Below are 22,132 nucleotides of genomic sequence, written 5' to 3' on the forward strand. Positions count from 1 at the left end.
AAATGCTGGTTCATACAGGAAGTTTTAAAACTTGTTAAGGGATTTGTTAAGCAAGTGCACTCAAAGTTGGGGGGGTTTGCTGTGTTGTTTTCTAACTGGATCTTACATCTGTAATCAGTCCCACAATTACTGCAATTTTGTGTGTATTGTGAAAGTAAAAAGCAATTTATGCAAGGCAGTGCACTTTGAAGACCACAGATGAGCTCCTGCTTGCTTGCTTAGTCTTTCACAACTGAAGATGTAGCCCAAAATTCAATCTGTGTTCAGCAGAGTGAAAGGACATTCCCTACCTTTAGTAAGCAATTTAGTTTTGCAGTAGTAAAGTTTAATTACACCATTGTAGTTTAACACCAGCCCAGAAGTGAGTAGGGATTTATTTGATCTTCAGATGGCCCAATCAGTTTCACTTAAAATTTAAATAGAAAATAGAAGTATTTTGACTCTTGATAATTGGAACTATTTATATATGAAGTTAAGTATTTAAAAAAAAAAACGAACTGATATTGCCTGATAAAGCACAAAAGTGTAATTTACTATAAAGCTTGCCTTGTTCACATGACCACTGTGTACCAAAAACTGGAAATACTTTTTGGTTATTTTAGCTCAACTTCATGTACAAGCAAAACAAAGTCTGACAAGTAATACAAGATAAGCTTGTTTGTGTACTAAAGTTATCCTTGCCGGACACTTAACAATTCAGTATTTTTACTGAAAATCATTCCGGCACATTTGTCAAAGAAGATTGTGAATTAAGGATTGCTTTAGGAGGGTTTCCTATTCATAAGAATTATATACATTATTTGGGTCAAGACTCAAAATTTGATGCCTGAAGTTAGGCTCCTAGATAAGTGTCCTATTTACAGTAGTGCTAAGCAACCAGCAGCTCCCAGTTAGTTCAATGAGAGCTGCTGGGTCCTCATAATTTTGAAACTCAGAACACATTTACTTTAGCTCTCAGTTCAACAAGGTACTTAAACATGTGCCTAACATGCAAATACCACCATCCCTAGTCAACAAATTATTTAAGCATGTGCTTAATTTTAAAGACAAGTCCCAATTACTTCAATAGGACTTGAGCATATGCTTAAGTGCTTTGCGGAATAGGGATGGGATTACTCATGTGCTTAAATATCTTGCTGATGTGAGGCCATAGGCACCAAAATGTGGATTAAAGAGCCTACATGAGGATATTCTTTTTTAAAATCTTTACCTTGGCCTCTTGCAGACATTTTTCTCTGGGCCAAGATTTTGCGCAATGTTACACGAGTGTAAAACCAGAGTAAACCTATAATTTCACTGGAGTTACTCCTGGACTTACAGTGTAAGAGGCCTTCAGATTTGCAAGAAAAATGTAGCATACAAAGAGTCTGGTCCTCTACTAATTTCTGATATTTTAAAATGTTATAAAAAAAGTAGTCCTTACTAGACTTCGGCCAACAAAACTGTAAAATGGACTAAATTCTATAGCAGGTAGATGAAGACATCTGATAGTGCTTTTATAAGACCTAAATTACACAAACTGAAATACATATATACGCAATAAAATTATAAGTCCGCTTATTACAGTCCCCTTACCAGATCATGCCTTCAAACAGATTTTGGATGACAAGATGAGACTGAGTTACAGTGATCAGCAAAGTGACATGAGTCCATGCGAACTGTTAACAGTGCAACAACATAATTAGTGAAAACATAGATCTAAACACATAGTTAAAGACCGAATTTCAGCTAAAGCAGCTGTACAGCTCAAAGGAAAGACCAGGCTGAGTGACAATGCAAGAGATGTATGCACACAATGTATAACAATTTAAATTAATTTCTGAAACACAGCAATCACAATCATGGAAGGCCTCTTGAAATATATCTACAACATGTACCTAGAATTTTGCATCCTGTAGTTTAAACACTTGATTTACAGAAACATAAGAATGGCCATGCTGGGTCAGACCAATGGTCCATCTAGCCTAGCATCTTGTCTTCTAGTAGTGTCCAAAGCCACATGCTTCAGAGGTAGCAAACATGGCAATTAAGTGATCCATCCCCTTATGTCCAATCCCAGCAGCCGGCAGTCAGAGGTTTAGGAGCACCCAGAGCATGGGGTTGTGTCCCTGATTATCTTGGCTAATAGCCATTGATGGACCTGTCCTCCATGAACTGATGTAATTCTTTTTTGAACCTATACTCTGGGCCTTCACAACATCCCCTGGCAATGAGTTCCACGGGTTGACTGTGCGTTGTGTGAAGTACTTCTTTTTGTTTGTTTTAAGCCTGCTACTTATTAATTTCATTGGGTGACTCCTCATTTTTGTATTATGTGAAGGGGTAAATAACACTTCCCTATTCACTTACTCCACACCAGCATAATTTTATAGACCTCTATCTCAATCCCCATTTAACTGTCTCTCTTCTAAACTGAGCTGTCCCAGATTTTTTAAACTATCCTTGTATGGAAGGTATTCCACATCCCTAACCATTGTTGCTGCCCTTCTCTGTATCTTTTCCAATTCCAGTATATCCACTATATATTCAAGGTGTAGGCATAACATAGATTTATATAGTGGCATTATGGTATTTCCTATTTCATTATCATCTTCCTAACAGTTCCTAGCATATTATCTTTTTGATCACCACTGCACACTGAGTAATGTCTTTAGAGAACTATCCACAAATGACTCCAAAATCTCATTCTTGAGTGATAAAGGTAATCTAGAACCCATCATTTTATATGATTATTTTTCCCCATGTGCGCTACTTTGCATTTATCAGCACTAAATTTCACCAGACATTTTGTTGTCCACTCACCCAGTTTTATGAGATCCGTCTCTAACTCTCTGCACTCAACTTTGGACTTAACTATCTTGAGTAATTTTGTACCATCTAAAAACTTTGCCAGATCACTGTTCACCCCTTTTTCCAGATCATTTATGAATATATTGAACAGCACTAGCTCCAGTAAAGATCCTTTGGGAATCCCACTATTTACCACTCTCCATTATGAAAACTCACCATTTATTCCAACCCTTTGTTTCCTATCTTTTAACCAATTACTGATCCATGAGAGGCCCTTCCCTCTTATCCCATGGCAGCTTACTATGCTTTAGAATCTTTGGTGAAGGACCTTGTCAAAGACTTTTAGAAAGCCTAAGTACATTATATCAACTGAATCACCCTTGCCCACATGCTTGTTGACACCCTCAAACAATGATGATAGATTGTGAGGCATGACTTCCCTTTATAAAAGCCACATTGACTCTTCCTCACCATGTTGTCTTTATCGTGCATGTAATAATTCTGTTCTTTACTATCATTTCAACCAATTGGCCTGGTAACTAAAGTTTAATTGCCAGGATTGTCTCTGGAGTCCTTTTTTAAAAATCAGCATTACATGAACTACCTTCCAGTCATCTGGTACAGGGGCTGATTTAAGCAATAGAGTACATTCCACAGTTAGTAGTTTTGCAATTTCCTACTTGAGTTCCTTCATAACTCTTCAGTGAATACCATCTGCTCCTGGTGATTTATTACTGTCTGATCTAGTAATTTCTTCCACAACTTCCTCTACTGACACCTCAGTCTGAGACAGTTCCTCAAGAAGAAAGGCTTAGGTATGGGAATCTCCCTCACATCCTCTGCAGTGAACACTAGTACAAATATTTCATTTAGTTTCTCTGCAATGGCCTTGTCTTCCTTGAGTGCTCCTTTAGCACCTTAATTGTCCAGTGGCTCCACTGATTGTTTGACAGGCTTCCTGCTTCTGATTTACTTCAAAAAAAAAAGTATTGTCAGTTTTTGGGTCTTTTGCTAGTTGCTCTTCAAATTCTTTTTTGGTCTGCCTAATTATACTTTTACCCTTGACTTTCCAGAGTTTATGCACCTTTCCATTTTCTTCACTAGGATTTCACTTCCAGTTTTTAAAGAATGCATGTTTGCCTCTAACCACTTCATTTACTCAGTTGTTCACCCATGGCGGCATTTTTTTGGTTCCTTTTTTTTTTAAATTGAGGTATGCATTTAGTTTGAGCCTTTATAAGGCGTTTTAAAATAACTTCCATGCAGTTTGCAGGCTTTCACTCTTCTGCCTGCTCCTTTTAATTTCCATTTAACTAGCTTCCTCATTTTTGTGTAGTTCCCTTATTTGAAGTTCAATGCTACTGTGGTGGGTTTCTTTGACATTTTATCCCCCTACAAGGATGTTAAAAATTTAATTATATTGTGGTCACTATTACTGAGTGACTCAGTTATATTCACCTCTTGGACCAAATCCTGCATTCCATGTAGGATTAACTCAATAATTGCCTCACCTCTTGTAGGTTCCAGGACTGGCTATTCCAGGAAGCAGTCATTTAATGTGTTTACAAATTTTATTTCTGCATCCCTTTCCAAGGTAACATGTTCCCAGTCAATAGAAGAACAGTTGAAATAGTCCATTATTATTGTATATTTTGTTTTTGTAAGCCTTTTTAATCTCCTTGGGCACTTCACAGTCACCATCCTGGCCAGGTGGTTGATAATATATTCCTACTCTTATTATTCAAGCATGGAATTTCTATCCAGAGAGATTCTATGGATCTATTTAATGTACTGTATGGACTATGGTTGTGGGGCTTTTGTTATGATTTATGGATATAGGACTTTCATAATTAACCCTGAAAGGGTTACATATACTTAAGGACTATTTCTGTGGTCTCTGCAGGGAAAACTGAGGCATCCATGCCTGTCATACCATGGCCTGGCACTGGAGGTCACCCAGGTGAGGCTGTCCTATGACATGCACTTAGTAGAATTTTAAAGTTGAGAGCAATTATCTCATACAGCATAGGTTATAGCAATGCCTAAATATGAAAAATGTCCACATTTCTATTTTAATGTGAATGAAACAAAGAATGTGATACTGTGATATTCTGTACATACATATAATAGACAATTAAAGATTAGAACATTACAATTGCAATGAAGAGTTAGTGCAGTGGTTCTCAAACTTATGCATTGCTGATCCCTTTCACACAGCAAGCCTCTAAGTGCGACCCCGCCCTTACAAAATTAAAAACCCATTTTTTATGTTTAAGCACTATTATGAATGCTGGAGGAGAAAAGACGGTTACTCACCTTTGTAACTGTTGTTCTTCGAGATGTGTTGCTCCTATCCATTCCAGTTAGGTGTGCATGCGCTGCGTGCACATTCGTCGGAGATTTTTACCCTAGCAACACTTGGTGGGCTGGCAGGGCGCCCCCTGGAGTGGCGCCGCTATGGTGACAGATATATACCCCTGCCAGCCCCTCCACTCCTCAGTTCCTTCTTGCCAGCTACTCCGACAGTGGGGAAGGAGGGCGGGTTTGGAATGGATATGAGCAACACATCTCGAACAACAGTTACAAAGGTGAATAACCGTCTTTTCTTCTTCGAGTGCTTGCTCAGATCCATTCCAGTCAGGTGATTCCCAAGCCTTACCTAGGCAGTGGGGTCGGAGCGAGACGTTGCGGAATGTAAGACCGCTGAGCCAAAGGCGGCATCGTCTCTGGACTGCTGGACCAATGCATAGTGTGATGCAAAGGTGTGGATGGAAGACCAGGTAGCCACGTGACATATTTCCTGGATGGGAACGTGGGCCAGGAAAGCAGCAGATGAGGCTTGAGCCCGAGTAGAGTGGGTGGTGAGATGGCCAGTCAGAATGTGGGCCAAGTCGTAGCATGTCCGGATACAGGACGTCACCCAAGATGAGATCCGCTGGGAAGAGATTGGCATGCCCTTCATGCGCTCTGCAACTGCTACAAATAGCTGAGGCGAACGTCTGAAAGGTTTGGTCCTCTGGATGTAAAAGGCGAGGGCCCGGCGGACATCCAGGGTATGCAGCTGTTGTTCCCGGCACGATGAGTGCGGCTTCGGGAAAAAAACTGGTAGAAAGATGTCTTGATTAATGCGGAAGGCAGAGACCACCTTAGGGAGGAATGCCGGGTGCGGTCGCAGCTGTACCTTGTCCTTGTGGAATACCGTTTACGGAGGATCCACCCTCAAAGCGCGAAGTTCCGATACTTGTCTAGCCAAGGTGATAGCGACGAGGAGGGCTGTCTTCCAGGACAGGTACAGCAGCGAGCATGTGGCTAAAGGCTCAAAGGGGGGGCCCAGGAGCCTAGCTAATACGAGGTTCAGATCCCAGGTAGGGGATGGGCGTTTGACCTGAGGGTAGAGCCACTCCAAGCCGTTAGGGAATCTGGAAACTATGGGGTGAGAGAAGATCAAACTGCCAGTTTCCCCAGGATGGAAGGTGGAAATAGCTGCAAGATGCACCCTTATAGAAGAGATCGCCAGGCCCTGCTCCTTGAGGGACCATAAGTAGTCCAAGATAATGGGGACCGATACACTTTCGGGAATAAAGTCATGCTGGGCGCACTAGGGGGAGAATCGCTTCCACTTGGCAAGATATGTTGCCCATGTGGAAGGCTTTCTGCTTCCCAGTAGCACCTGTTGCACAGAGGTGGAACAACGCAATTCAGACTGGTTCAACCAGACAGCAGCCATGCTGTCAGATGGAGGGACTGCAGGTCCGGGTGGTGAAGCCTGCCGAAGTCCTGCGTTATGAGGTCCGGGCAGAGTGGCAGAGGTATCGGGTCTGCCAGAGAAAGGTCGAGCAGCAGGGTGTACCAGTGCTGTCTCGGCTATGCCAGAGCGATCAGTATTAGCTGGGCTCTGTCCCTGCGGAGTTTGAGTAGAACTCTGTGGACGAGGGGAAAAGGTGGGAAGGCATAAAATAGGTGACCTTTCCAGGGAATTAGGAACGCGTCCGAGAGGGAGCCTGGGGAGCGACCCTACAGGGAGCAGAACACCTGGCATTTCCTGTTCTCTCGGGAGACAAAGAGGTCTATCTGGGGAAAGCCCCACTTCCGGAATACAGAATGGAGAATGTCCGGACGGATGGACCACTCGTGGGACAGAAAGGACTTTCTCAGGTGATCCGCAAGAGAGTTCCAGACGCCCGGGAGAAAGGAGGCTACCAGATCTATTGAGTGGGCTACGCAGAAGTCTCACAGTTGCATCGCCTCTCAACAAAGTGGGGAAAGATCGCATCCCTCCCTGCTTGTTTATGGAATACATGGCCGTTGTGTTGTCTGTGAACACTGCAACACAACGGCCCTGTAGATGACGCTGGAAGGTTCGGCACGCCAGTCGGACCGCTATCAGTTCGCGGACATTCATGTGAAGCGCCAATTCCCGAAAGGACCAAAGGCCTTGAGTGCGAAGGGCCCGAGGTGAGCACCCCAGCCGACAGACGAGGCGTCCATTGTTAGGGACATGGAGGGCTGCGGTGGATGGAACAGTCGACCCGTACACACCAGGGATGGCGTCAGCCACCAGTCGAGGGAGCCCAGAATGCTCGATGGAACTGTGAGTATCATATCTATGGCGTCCCTGCATGGACGATAGATTGAGGCGAGCCAAGTTTGAAGAGGACGCATGTGCAGTCTGGCGTGCTTTGTGACGAAAGTGTATGCAGCTATGTGACCGAGGAGGCCAAGGCAAGTGCGGGCAGAGGTTGTTGGGAAGCTTTTTAGTCTTTGTACAAGGGAGACTATAGCCTGAAACCGAGGTAGAGGCAAGCTGGCCGTTGGAAGATTGGAGTCCAGCGTGGCCCCTATGATTTCTATTCTCTGCGTAGGCACCAAAGTGAATTTTTCCAAATTGATTATCAGGCCTAGACGGGTGAATAGGTCCTCGATCAGCTCACATGAGCGGTGACCTGTGCCTCGGAGGTCCCTTGAATAAGCCAGTCATCGAGGTATGGAAAGACATGTCATGGTACAACTCCCCACTCTGAACCTTAGCGTCCAAAAGATGGGGTACCAGCATGAATTCCTCCTAAGCTTAATCACTAGCTTAGAACCTGTAGCGCTGCCACCAACCAGGAATTCCAGTGCCTAGTACACTCTGGTCCCCCCCAAACCTTGCCCGAGGACCCCCAAGACCCAGACCCTCTAGATCTTAACACAAGGAAAGTAAACCCTTTCCTTCACCGTTGCCTCTCCCAGCCTTCCCCTCCCTGAGTTACCCTGGAAGATCACTGTGATTCAAACTCCTTGAATCACAAAACAGAGAGGAAAATGCACCTTTCCCACTCCTTCTCTCTTCCTCTCCCAGATTCTGCCTGAGAGAGACAGTAATCCTAACAGAGAGAGAAATCAGCCTCTCTCTCCCTCTTCCCTCCTTTCTCCCCACCAATTCCCTGGTAAATCCAGACCCAGTCCCCTGGGGTCTCACCAGAATAAAAAAACAATTAGGTTCTTAAACAAAGAAAAGTTTTTAATTAAAGAAAGAAAAAACAGTAAAAATTATCTTTGTAAATTTTAAAAAATGGAATAGGTACAGGGTCTTTCAGCTGTAGACACTGGGAATACCCTCCCAGCCTAAGTATACAAGTACAAATTAAAATCTTTTCAGCAAAATACCAATTTGAACTCCTTTCAGCCAAATGCACATTTGAACTCCTTCCAACCAAATACACATTTGCAAATAAAGAAAACAAACATAAGCCTAACTTGCTTTATCTATTTAGTACTCACTATTCTGAATCTATAAGAAACTGTATCAGGGAGATTGGAGAGAAACCTGGTTGCACATCTGATCCCTCTGAGCCCCCAGAGTGAACAACAACCAAAACTAACAGCACAGCACAAAAACTTCCCTCCCTCAAGATTTGAAAGTATCCTGTCCTCTGATTGGTTCTCTGGTCAGGTGACAGCCAGGCTTACTGAACTTGTTAACCCTTTACAGTCAAAGAGATATAAAGTACTTCTGTGCTATTAAATTTTCTTATCTGTTTATGACACGCCCCCCAAATCGCTGACAGTGTGGAAGTACACTGGCAGTGATTTCTCCCTAGAACTTTAAAATAAACAGATCAATAAACACATGCATCCTTACATATGCCACTAATTAAGTAAAACTACAAGATTTTTCACATTGTAAGGACAATTTTTAACCAGTTGCTTTTAGGGAACTTTCACAGGAGAGTGCATCAACTTCTTGATCTGTTGCCACTGCAGAACCTTCCCGGTTGTGGAGAGGGTCACCTCTCCCATGCCACCGTTACTTTTCCCTTTACCGTAGACACCATCAGGCCACTCAGCGTCATCTCCTCCCTGGGCTGTGAACTGACAAACCTGTAAGTCTCTGTAATAAAAGGGCTTGAGAGAATTAACGTGGTACACTCGGGGCTTTAGGGAGGAATTGGGAAATGCTATGAGGTAGTTAACAGCTCCCAGGAGCTCTTGGACCGTGAATGGCCCTTCCCATGATGCTTCCATTTTATGGGCCTGTTGTGCCTTTAAGACCATAACCTGGTCTCCTGCCTTGAAGGAACGCTCTCTGGTATGTTTATCAAACCAGGCCTTTTGCTCGTTTTGAGCATCCTTTAGGTTTTCTTTAGCAAGGGCTAAAGAGTGTCGGAGGGTGCTTTGTAGGTTGCTTACAAAGTCCAGAATATTAGTCCCTAGAGAAGGCATAAACCCCTCCCATTGCTGCTTCACCAACTGTAATGGCCCCTTAACCTCGTGGCCATACATAAGCTCAAATGGTGAGAACCCTAAACTGGGATGTGATACAGCCCTGTAAGCAAAGAGCAACTGCTGCAACACTAGGTCCCAGTCATTGGAGTGTACATTCACGAATTTACGGATCATGGCCCCCAAAGTTCCATTAAACCTTTCCACCAGACCATTGGTTTGATGGTGGTACAAGGTGGCAACCAAGTGATTCACCCCATGAGTTTCCCACAGTTCTTTCATTGTCCCTGCCAGGAAATTTGTCCCTGAATCCGTAAAGATAATCGGAGGGCCAACCTACTCTGGCAAAAATGTCTATTAGAGCCTGGCACACAGTTTTAGCGCTAATGTTGCCTAGAGCTACTGCTTCCGGCCATCAGGTAGCAAAGTCCCCGAAAGTTAATATGTACTGCTTTCCTCTGGGGGTCTTTTTTGGGAAAGGACCCAGAATATCCACAGCTACTCGCTGAAATGGGACCTCAATTATGGGAAGTGGCTTGAGAGGGGCCTTGACCTGGTCCTGGGGCTTTCCCACTTTTTGGCACACCTCACAAGACCAGACATACTTGGCAACATCCTTGCCCATCCCCTCCCAGTGGAAGGACTTCCCCAACCTGTCTTTGGTTCTGTTCACCCCAGCATGGCCACTGGGATGATCATGGGCTAAGCTTAAGAGCTTCCCCTGGTACTTAGTTGGAACCACCAACTGTTTTTGTGGATGCCAGTCTTCCCGGTGTCCACCAGAAAGAGTCTCCCTATATAAAAGTCCTTGTTCTATAACAAACCGAGATCTGTTAGAAGAACTGAGAGGCAGTGAGGTGCTCCGTGCCGCCGCCCAAGCTTTCTGAAGGCTGTCATCTGCTTCCTGCTCAGTTTGGAACTGTTTCCTGGAGGTTGGAGACACCAGTTCCTCCTCAGACTGTGGACTTCGGCTTGGCCCTTCGGGAAGCGATATAGGTGATGGGATTGTTTTCGTGGCTGGTGAACCGCTCTCCACTGGTGCACCAGGTGGTATTTCAGGCTCTGGCTGAGCCTCTTGGGTATGGTTGTCTGCTGTTTCTGCCAGTTCAGACTCACTGGCACCCTCTGGTGTTGGGGTTGAAGATGCGTTTGCAAGCGCTGGCGTCAGTGCTGGCAATGGTTCTGGTGCTGGTTGCGTTTCCAGGTCCAGGTCTGGGACTGGAAGTACTGTGGCTGTTGCAGTCGTTGGCAGGGGATCCGGGTCAACTATCTCTGTCTGGGTCTCTGCTAACACAGACGGGGCCCCTGTGGACGGCTCAGGAACAGGGATGGGTCTGGAAGCTTGCCTGGTCTGGCTGCGTGTAACCGTTCCCACCCTCTTGGCCCATTTTAACTGGCTGGCCAAGTCTTCCCCCAGTAGCATGGGGATGTGATAATTGTTATAGACTGCAAAAGTCCACATTCCTGACCAGCCTTTGTACTGGACAGGCAGTTTAGCTGTAGGCAAGTTTACCGCTTCTGACATGAAGGGGTAAATTGTCACTTGGGCCTTTGGGTTGATGAATCTGGGGTCCACTAAGGATTGGTGGATAGCTGACACTTGTGCCCCCGTGTCTCTCCACGCGATAACCTTCTTTCCACCCACTCTCAAAATTTCCCTTCGCTCCGAGGGTATTTGAGATGCATCTGGGTCTGGGGATCTTTGGAGTGATGGAGATAAAATGAACTGCACTCGGTTGGGGTTCTTGGGGCAGTTGGCCTTTATATGTCCCAGTTCATTACACTTGAAGCATCGCCCAGCTGACTGCTCACTGGGTCAAGGTGGATTACTGAAGATTGGTGATGTGAGAGAATAGGGAGTCGGCGGCTTTCCTTGGGTTGTAGGTGGGGTCTTGGGTTGCCCTCGGGTATAGGGTTTATTGTCGGGGTGACCTCTGTGATATTTGCTCCCCTTGATAGTAGCTCTTTTGTTTTCTGCCACTTCCACCCATCTGGCTTCAATATCCCCCGCCTCAGTTACAGTTTTGGGCTTCCCATCTAGGATGTACCTTTCGATTTCCTCCGGAACACCCTCTAAGAACTGCTCCAATTGTATTAGGAGGTGCATGTCGTCCAGAGATTTAACATTGGCTCCTGATATCCAGGCTTCATAATTCTTTGCAATGTGGTAGGCATGTCGGGGGAATGACACATCTGGTTTCCATTTTAGGGCTCTGAACCGCCGACGGGCCTGTTCAGGTGTTATCCCCATTCTGTATCTGGCCTTGGTTTGAAAAAGTTTATAGTCATTCATGTTCTCCTTAGGCATTTCAGTCACCACCTCTGCTAAGGGTCCACTGAGCTGTGACCTCAGTTCTATCATGTACTGGTCTTCAGGGATGATGTACCCAAGGCAGGCTCTTTCAAAATTCTCTAAGAAGGCTTCAGTGTCATCACCTGCCTTATAGGTGGGAAATCTCTTGGGATGTGGAACAATAACTGGCGAAGGGTTGTTAGGGTTGGCTGGAGCATGCTGCCTAGCCTGCGCTAATTCCAGGGCCTACCGGTGGGCCTCCCTCTGGAGTTCCAACTCTCTCTCTTTTATCTCCACCTCTCTCCTGTGGGCGGCCTCTCTTTCTCTCAGCTCCATCTCTTGTAGTTTTTTTTCCATGTCTCGCCTGTGGTCTGTATCTTTGATTTGTTCTTCTGCCTCTAGTCTCGCTCGTTCCTGTTTCAGGGCATCCTTGGTAGTCATGGTTTCTGTTTTCTTGTATTGGGGCGCCCTCTGGTGTTTACTGCCTGAAATTCTGCTTCTCTGTTGCCTCCTGAGGGTTGCTTAGCAACAGAGTCTTTTTTAAACTCCTTCTACCTAGCTATTCCCGACAGAGTTAGAAAGAAAAAAAACCATTCATTTGCAAATGTGTTTTGCTGGTATATGGTGACTCACAACTGGAGTCTCTTTGTTTAAAAAAGATCCTTGTTAAACCCTAATGCCTTTGCCTTCAGACTACTCAGAAGGGAGAGACCAAAAAGAACTTGCAGACCTTTGCTTTTAAAAAAAATCTCCTCTAGCCTCCCTTACACACAGCTAGCAGGGAAAGAGAAAAAAAATCCTACTGGTTTTTGCTTCTAAACCCAAACCTCTCAGTCTGCCTGCAGATAGCTAGCAGGGAGAGAAATAAAAACCTCACTGGTTTTTGGATTCTATCTTATCTATCGATCTATCCCACGGCTGCCACCATGTCATGGTACAATTCCCCACTCTGAACCTTAGCGTCCAAAAGATGGGGTACCAGCATGAATTCCTCTAAGTTTAATCACCAGCTTAGAACCTGTAGCGCTGCCACCAACCAGGAATTTCAGTGCCTGGTACACTCTGGTCCCCCCCAAACCTTGCCCGGGGACCCCCAAGACCCAGACCCTCTGGATCTTAACACAAGGAAAGAAAAACCCTTTCCTTCACAGTTGCCTCTCCCAGCCTTTCCCTCCCTGGGTTACCCTGGAAGATCACTGTGATTCAAACTCCTTGAAACACAAAACAGAGAGTAAAATGCACCTTTCCCACTCCTCCTCTCTTCCTCTCCCAGATTCTCCCTGAGAGAGACAGTAATCCTAACAGAGAGAGAAATCAGCCTCTCTCTCCCTCTTCCCTCCTTTCTCCCCACCAATTCCCTGGTGAATCCAGACCCAGTCCCCTGGGGTCTCACCAGAATAAAAAAACAATTAGGTTCTTAAACAAAGAAAAGTTTTTAATTAAAGAAAGAAAAAACAGTAAAAATTATCTTTGTAAATTTAAAAAAATGGAATAGGTACACAGTCTTTCAGCTGTAGACACTGGGAATACTCTCCCAGCCTAAATATACAAGTACAAATTAAAATCTTTTCAGCAAAATACCAATTTGAACTCCTTTCAGCCAAATGCACATTTGAACTCCTTCCAACCAAATACACATTTGCAAATAAAGAAAACAAACATAAGCCTAACTCGCTTTATCTATCTAGTACTCACTATTCTGAATCTATAAGAAACTGTATCAGGGAGATTGGAGAGAAACCTGGTTGCACATCTGATCCCTCTGAGCCCCCAGAGTGAACAACAACCAAAACTAACAGCACAGCACAAAAACTTCCCTCCCTCAAGATTTGAAAGTATCCTGTCCTCTGATTGGTTCTCTGGTCAGGTGACAGCCAGGCTTACTGAACTTGTTACCCTTTACAGTCAAAGAGATATAAAGTACTTCTGTGCTATTAAATTTTCTTATCTGTTTATGACACGTATTCGATGACGGCGGAGGGAGGCGGTGACTACCGCCATACACTTCGTGAATACCCAAGGGGCCGAGGAGAGGCCAAAGGGAAGGACCGTAAACTGGTAATGTTGATGATTCACCACAAAGCGTAGATACCGTCTGTGCGGGGGGTAAATAGCGATGTGAAAATATGCGTCCTTCATGTCGAGAGCGGCGTACCAATCTCTGAGATCCAGGGAGGGGATGATGGTTCCCAGGGATACCATGTGGAACTTGAACTTTTTCATGAATTTGTTCAGTCCTCCCAGGTCCAGGATAGGCCGGAGGCCCCCTTTTGCCTTGGGGATTAGGAAATATCTGGAATAGAACCCCTTGCCTCTTAACTCCTCCGGAACCTCATCTATAGCTCCCATTGCAAGGAGCCTGCAAACCTTCTGCAAAAGGAGTTAAACGTGAGAGGGGTCCCTGAAGAGAGACGAGGCGGGTTGTGGGGGGGGGCGGTTTGAAATAAACTGAAGACGGTATCCAAACTCCACCATGCGTAGGAGCCAACGGTCCGAGGTTAGTTGGGACCACGCAGGGAGAAATGAGGCAAGGCGGTTGTAGAACTGAAAAGGATCCTGGGAGGCCCCTGGTACACTGCTCTCGGGCGCACCCTCAAAAGTTTGGTTTCGGTCCCACTGGTGGCTTGGTGGGACCGGAATTGTTACCCCCTCGAGGCCCAGACTGACGTCTGCGATTGGTACGACCTTGCCTTCTGGTGAAGTCTTGCCTTGGCCAAGGCGGGAGGTAGGGGCGCTGAGGTTGCGGCCGGAAAGACCGTCTTTGAGTTTGTGCCGTATACATTCCCAGCGAACGTATAATTACACGATTGTCTTTTAGACTCTGTAGCCTAGGGTCCGTCTTCTGCGAGAACAAGCCCTGGCCATCAAAAGGTAAGTCTTGTATAGTCTGCTGAAGTTCAGGTGGCAGGCCTGACACTTGCAGCCATGATATACGTCGCATGGCGATTCCAGAGGCGACCGTTCTAGCTGCCGAATCGGCGGAATCCAGCGAGGCCTGGAGGAAGGTCCGCACAACTTTCTTCCCTTCCTCTACAAGTGCTGTGAATTCCTGGCGGAAGTCCTGCGGGACAAGCTCTATAAACTTCCCTACCGCCTCCCAGGTGTTATAGCTGGAGGGCTTGTTGGTTTGCCACCCTGAGTTGGAGGTCTCCCGCGGAATAGATTTTTCTTCCTAATAGATCCATTCACCTGGCCTCCCTTGATTTAGGTGCAGGGGCTTGCTGGCCATGACGCTCCCATTCATTGACAGACTGTACAACCAATGAACAGGGAGGGGGGTGTACATAAAGGTACTCATACCCTTTGGAGGCACCATGTATTTCAGTTCCACCCCTCTAGCTGTGGGCGGTATGGATGCCGGGGATTGCCAGATGGTATCCACTCTAGCCTGGATCGAACGAATGAAGGGGAGGGCCACTCTAGTTGGCGCCTCCGCCGACAGTATACTGATTACAGGGTCCTCCACCTCAGGAACTTCTTCTACAGGTAAGTTGATAGTAAGGGCGACACGCCGCAGAAGGTCCTGGTGTGACTTGAGGTCAATTGGAGGTGGTCCCGATGTTGACGTCCCCACCGCTTCATCCGAGGAGGAGGAGGAGGATGAAACCCCGGGGACAAGCGAGTCTTGGACTGACTCCTGATCCTGAGGAATGTCCAGAGCCGGTAGATCTTGTGGATCCGGTACGTGGGCAGAAGATTCCTCCGTACCAGCCGGGAGAGGTCTGCTAACGGTGGCCTCTGGCGCTCGGTGTTCAGAAGGGCCGGAGCGCGATGGTATAGTGGGTTCACCCTGGGCTTGGTGATAAGCCCAAGGTGTCCAAAAGGACCACTGATGAGGTCCCTGGTCCAGGTCAAGGGCGAACCTGTTGTGAGTATCCGAATCCCCATAGGATGCACTGTCTGCATGGGAGGAGGTAGACGGATGACGAGAAGGCCACGGAGGGGTGGAGACTGTTTGATGCGGGGCCCTGCGTCCACTCGATCTGTCCCCCCGCGGTGCCGGAGAACGGTACCAGGAGTCATATCGGTGCCGGGAATGAGACTGGGACCTGCGACCGGCGCGGTGCTGGGAGGTCAACCGGTGCCTTGAATCACCGTGCTGAGATCAGCTGCGAGAGGTACGGTGCCGCGAGTGGTGTCAGGACCTAGAGAGGTGCCGAGAGTATCTGGTCAGCAACCGGGGCCTCGAATGGTGCCGCGAGTATGACCGGTACCTCGATGGGGAGCAGTACCGGGACTGCGAGCGGCGCCGGAACCAGGATTGATGACAGGACAGAGTGCCTGTGGGACCTGGATCGGGACTGGCGACATTCAGTACCACCAGGCAAAGATGGTGTAATGAGGGCCGGCTTGCCTATTGACTGAACAACCTGCATCGGCGGTGCCGTGGGTTGAGGCAGCTCAGGCTCCATCAAGGCAATCAAGTCCCGTGCCATGGAGAACGTCTCTGGAGTGGAGGGCACGATAAGCTCAACCACGGCGCGTGCCGGGGAGCTGGCAGGCACCAGACTCGACGGCTCTTGCGAGGCTGGAATCAACGGCGCGGAGGATGTCGGTGCCGCAGCAGTTGTCAGTGCTGGGCGGTCCGACTTAGCTAAGCGCTCAGACTGTGGGGTAGATACAGTAGCCACAGGAGGCTTGTGTTTCTTGCTCCTTGGTGAGAGAGCGCGGTGCCGAGCAGGAGCTTGGGCCGGTGATGGCTGATGTCGAGGAGCCTTCACTATCGGCGCGTGCTCCGGTGCAGAAGAGGCACTTGTTCCCAGTGCCGCGGGCGGTGCCCAAGACGGAGAAGTCAGAGCTGCCTCCATCGAGAGTTGCTTCAGGCGAATGTCCTGCTCTTTTTTAGTCCGGGGCTTGAAAGCCTTACAGATGCAGCACTTGTCCGTGAGATGGGATTCACCAAACACTTGAGACAGGAGTTGTGAGGGTCTCCTGTGGGCATCGGTCTAAGACAGGCGGAGCACGGTTTGAAGCCCGGTGAACCAGGCATGGGCCCCGGTACCGGGCGAGGGGAAGGGGCTAACCCCCGATCCCTCTTAACTATATATAATAACTACTACAGAACTAATAACTAAACACTAACTATACTTGTAGGAAATCGAACTATATACACAATACAATAGAAACGAGAGAATCGCTAGGGAGGTGGAGATCAGCTAAGCTGCGCTCCACTGTTCCAATGACCGACACGGGCGGTAAGAAGGAACTGAGGAGCGGAGGGGCCGGCAGGGGTATATATCCGGCACCATAGCGGCGCCACTCCAGGGGGCGCCCTGCTGGCCCACCGAGTGTTGCTAGGGTAAAAATCTCCAACGAACGTGCACGCGGCGAGCGCACACCTAACTGGAATGGATATGAGCAAGCACTCAAAGAAGCAGCAGTATTAAGGGGTGGAGGCTGACAACTCATGACCCCGAGGAGGGTCACAACCCCCAGTTTGAGAACCCCTGAGTTAGTATCATGGAAGTATCATGTTACATAGATATGGAAGTCTCATGACAAACTGTTAAGCCCTCTTATTATAGACTATTGAAACTAAGTTTCTAGAGCTAGGACTGGTAAGAATTAGAAATGAGTTACTTTTTAAAGTATAACGTCATTTTGTTAAGCACACTGTAATTCATCTCCACTAGTATATTAGATGTATTTTGTAGCATCAGTACACATGTTCCTACCACACACAGATTTCAAGACAAGTTTACCTAAAGCAGCTGCTTTAAAGTTTTATTTATTGAAAAGGCTTAATTAGAGTTCATCACTGGCCACGGCTGACCAATTAAGCCTTTTTAATATTATGAATTCTAGACACCTGGGACTAACAGGCTATTTAACTTTTAAAAACAGGTACTTTTGTGGGGATTTTCTTCAGTTTCCCTACCAGATGCTATTTCCTATTCTCCTGTGACAGCGACCATGGCACCTCCTTAGGGCTCAACATTCAAGGTTTTTTTCATGTGAGTGAGAAAGCAAGCATGTGTTTCGGGGTGAGTGATGGTGGGGTCTTTCAAAGTGACTGGAAGCTTTGGAAAATATAATCTGTGCGTGTGATAGTCATCTAAATTACACCACTCAAGTAACATCACACCCAAGGACTATGATCTCTCCCCCCTTCAGTATTCAGTAAAGATTTTATTACTCTCCTTTTGTGTTATCGGAATACAGCCCAAGAGCAAGTATTCCCCCCTCTAATTAAGATTGCTCCTTCCTACAGACAAATGCTACACTCCTCTTTCCAGATATGTCCAATTCCATTCTATTCAGGTTCTTAAACAGCCCTCACCAACAGAGCATCTGAACACTTTCCAGAAGGACATAAGTGATATGACTATAATTAGTCACATGTTGGTCTTTCTTCCTTCCTCTTCCTAGGGGAAAATAGTGTGAAATTATATGTATTCTTGAAGGCGTGCACTTTGCACTTAGAATGAAAAGTGGCAAGATTTGTGATGGTTCTTTGATCCTGTGGGAATTTATTCCCCATTTTGGGACCATCCCCAGAGAAAGCTCTGTTTCCTGTACCGATGAGCTTTACCCTTGCAGAAGACAGTTCTATTGTGCCAGAGGACCAGAGTTGCTGACCACAGTCCCAGAACTTTTTGTAATTGTTTAGGGAGTCTGGACCCAAAACACTGAGTACCTTGAAGATAAGGACAGGCTTCTGTAAAGGCTGTTTCTAAGCCTCCCTGTCTGACAGAGATGGAATTTAGATTATTTTCAAGAATGGTTTAACAGCTCTGTGGAGATTGATTTTGTTTTTAAAACCAGCCTTTTGGATATTATTTATTGTGTGCAAGTCTCAGACACTCAGTGGTGGAAATAAAAACATTGGTTCAATTTTTTTTTTAAGTGATTGACAATCTAGTCTGGCAGAGCATAGGCCCAGATCGCCTTTAACTGTCACAATAACAACCTTCCAGCCAACAAATTGAGCTATTTGACTAAACCAGAGGCACACAGAGAGGCTTCTGGAGTTGCATGAATTGCCTTCCATTATAATCCAAGTATTTCTCAGTCTTAGGAGCCAAGGATAAAAGTGTACTACTTCCATATTTTAATTAGTAATCCATTTTTAACTTTAAAAATCTGTCACTGAAAGGGAATAAATCAAACTTTATATCAACATTTCACCACAAATTACAGCCTTGTATTCACTGAGGCCATATGTTGCAATACAATATTAAGTTAGAGAGATGAAAAGGTCCTTAACTCAAACCCCACCCTAAATACAGTTGCTCCAAACAATTATTCTGAGTATACTAGCCAAAGTTTTGTTTTTAAATATTTCTAACTTTTATGCAATACTACAAGACAGGCGTTTTAACATTGCTGATGATTTCTATGACAAAGTGAGTGACTATAAAGAAGTGGTTAATACACACCATGTAGAACTGCAGACGATAATGTCTCTTCACTAAGCTCAGTACAAACATGCAGAAACCTGAACAACAAAGAACAAACAAAAAACGGTGCATGTTGTGCAATCTTATATTCTAATTATACAGATAAACAGACCCTTGATATACAACAATTAGTTTACTCTGAAGAGGCTTATTCTTCTATCAGGCTTTTAGTTTAAAGGATTACAGTATATCCAGTACATGATATACTGAGATTTAATTTCATCGGCATAAATATATTAATTATTTCATGTCTACTTTGTTACTTTCAATTATCAGCAAAAAACAGTCACCATATACATTAATTTTACACTACCTTTAAAAATCAACTCCTCCAAAACAAGTGACAGCTATCTTATTCTGATGTTCGCTTCATTAGAGCTAATTTAAAGAAGAATGCCAGGTTTGAGGTCCCTTGCCCAAGAGACTGAGTGTTATATTTGTATGAAACAAACAGAAATGGTATTTTGTTTATTTATAGAGTAGCCCCACCACCAACCCATAGCCAAGGGATGTACAGGACAGTGATTTGGCTTGATGGTCAGGGGTATTATATCCCTCTGGTCCTGGCTGGTATGAGAAATGGCGGTACCTCTTCCTCCCACCGTGGCAGCCTTGTGCATGACCTGAGTTTGGGAAGAACTCAGGGGCCCTTAGTTCCCCACAAAGATACTTTAGTGGCCCCCATACAGCTCACATCTTAAGGATATTAAAGAAACTAAGGAGTTATGGATGAAAACCATGATCCATAATTGTTTTGTCTCTTCGACAAACTACTGAGTAATAGTGGGTCAATTTTCAACCTGGAAAAAGGTTAAATCGTGAGGTGCCACAAGGTTCTGTATTATGGCCAAGATTGCTTAATGTGTATTTATGAAATATCTGAAACACAGGAGGAACAGTAAAACGGCAAAATAGGCAGATGACAAAATAAATTCAGGTGAAAGGTGACTGTGGTGCTTCAGAAGAAGCAAAGAGATTAAATGGGCAACACAATGCCAGATAAAATTCAGTGTTGATAAATGCAAGGTAATATATACATTGAAAGTAATAATCTGAACTGCTCATACACAGCTAACTACTCAGGAATGCTTCTTTCCTGTGGGCAGGTTATTCCATACTGCCCACTTCGGGATTCTTGCATGTTTTTCAGACAAATCTGGAACAGGCCCCTGTAGATCACTAGCCTGGTCCATTATTGCTAATTCTATGCTCCTAACTGAAAGCAAAATTAGAAGACAAAGGCTTTCCACAAGCAACTTTGCAACTGGAACTAGGTTAAAAATTCTGTTGATACGTAAGTCAAAACAGAACCCTGCCTTCGCACCCAGTATTAGGTGTTCTAGAAGTGTTCCTTAACCAGACAATTTATGGTCTTAAAGAGCCATAATACACACTCTCTTCAGACTGTTTCAACTATCACTATGCCCCCACAGCGTTTAGAAACATCACCCTTGACTTGGCTAGCCAAACAGATAAAAGTAAAAAGCATGTAGTCTGATACCTCCAGCAGTAATAATATATGTTCATTAATGACAAGCCTTATTCTCTCTCCCCCACAATCCTCTGCTTTCTAAGCAACCCCCTTTTAGTCAGCAACCACTACCTGAAATCTAATGGAATGCAAAGCATTATGTTCAATTTTTCATTGGCAAAACAAACACAGACACCTGGTTTCCTTTAACAAGAGGGAGAGAAAGTAATGGAATGTGAGAAAAGCTACAGGAAATTATATGAACTTTTGAAGTGCAAACAAACACATGCAAATGTGAACACCATCACTGAATAAGAATACATTAACCAGTGATGGAATTGGGAATAGTTCACCAAAAACTCACCTGTCAAGTAGAGTGTAAAAGATATAAACCTGTGGTAGCGAATTAGGAATTGAAGTTGTTCTCTTCTCTGAACAAACGTAGCAAAGTAATCTGCCACTGTCTCTCCATAGAAAAAATAGTTCACACACAACAAAAAGTACCTATAACATATACAACAGGTACTGGTTATTTTTTCTAGACTTAAAGTATCTTTCCTGTACTGTTAGATTCTTTTAACAAAAGAAACATTATCAAAAAGTACAAACTGAGGCAAATAAAACAGATGCTATTGGGCAAATTAAATGCAAACAAAATGTCAATAATTCCATTGATTGAAATTCTTGCTTGTTACTTACCAGCTTAAGGTTCTAAACCACGGTAATTCATAGGAATGATAGACTCTATAGCCTATAGTAATGATTTCATGGAAACACTTTACTTGAATGCTCAAGACCTGAAATTAAGATAGAAAGAATTATTATCTAGGTGCACAGTTCTCTAAAGGGACTAACAGATTAATACCTGCATTAAAAAAAAGTCTGTTGCGCAGTCATTGCATAAGCGGTTTGGATAATTTCAAAAGGGATACAGGATGAAACATGCATCCAATGAAGTGGGTATTCACCCATGAAAGCTCATGCTCCAATATGTCTGTCTATAAGATGCCACAGGATTCTTTGCTGCTTTTACAGGATGAAACAAACATTCTGTTCTGAACAAATAAAAAATATGAGGCATTCTATACAATGAAACACTGGGGACTGATTTTAGTTGTTTTACCATGAAACCAACTGAGGTTATCAACATTTCTAGGAAAAATGTTTTTTTTAGAAAAAGGTTTGATAAATGCACTCACAAATGGCAAATAAGAAGCCTTTCTTGATTAATATGGTTTTCAACACTTTAAATAAAAAAATAAATAAATAAATAAATAAAAAAAGGCAAGCTCAAATTTAATTTCGCATTTAAGGGGGAGATTTTCAAAGGCTCAGACAAAAGTTAGGTGCCCATTTCCCGTTGAAGAGCAACAGGAGTTGGACATAGGTGTCTATACTACACAGTTAACGTGGGTTAACCCAGTTCATGTTGGCATCCCCATTGCAAAGTCCTACCAGAGTTACTTCTGTGTC

At 44.8% G+C, this 22,132-nt stretch overlaps 1 protein-coding gene across 2 annotated transcripts in view; it reads right to left on the minus strand.

The window, feature by feature from the left end:
• CDS1 (CDP-diacylglycerol synthase 1) overlaps window positions 1-22,132 on the minus strand; it is a 92,643-nt gene that overhangs the window by 23,456 nt on the left and 47,055 nt on the right. For both annotated transcript variants that reach the window (XM_030564967.1, XM_030564968.1), the window contains exons 4-7: window positions 21,359-21,456; window positions 21,024-21,163; window positions 19,168-19,226; window positions 1,576-1,658 (exon numbers count right to left, since the gene is read on the minus strand). In XM_030564967.1, the coding sequence (XP_030420827.1) occupies window positions 1,576-1,658; window positions 19,168-19,226; window positions 21,024-21,163; window positions 21,359-21,456 (380 nt within the window). The remainder of the gene's footprint in view (window positions 1-1,575; window positions 1,659-19,167; window positions 19,227-21,023; window positions 21,164-21,358; window positions 21,457-22,132) is intronic.

Source organism: Gopherus evgoodei, chromosome 5, assembly GCF_007399415.2.
Source record: "Gopherus evgoodei ecotype Sinaloan lineage chromosome 5, rGopEvg1_v1.p, whole genome shotgun sequence".
Taxonomy (NCBI): Eukaryota; Metazoa; Chordata; order Testudines; family Testudinidae; genus Gopherus; species Gopherus evgoodei.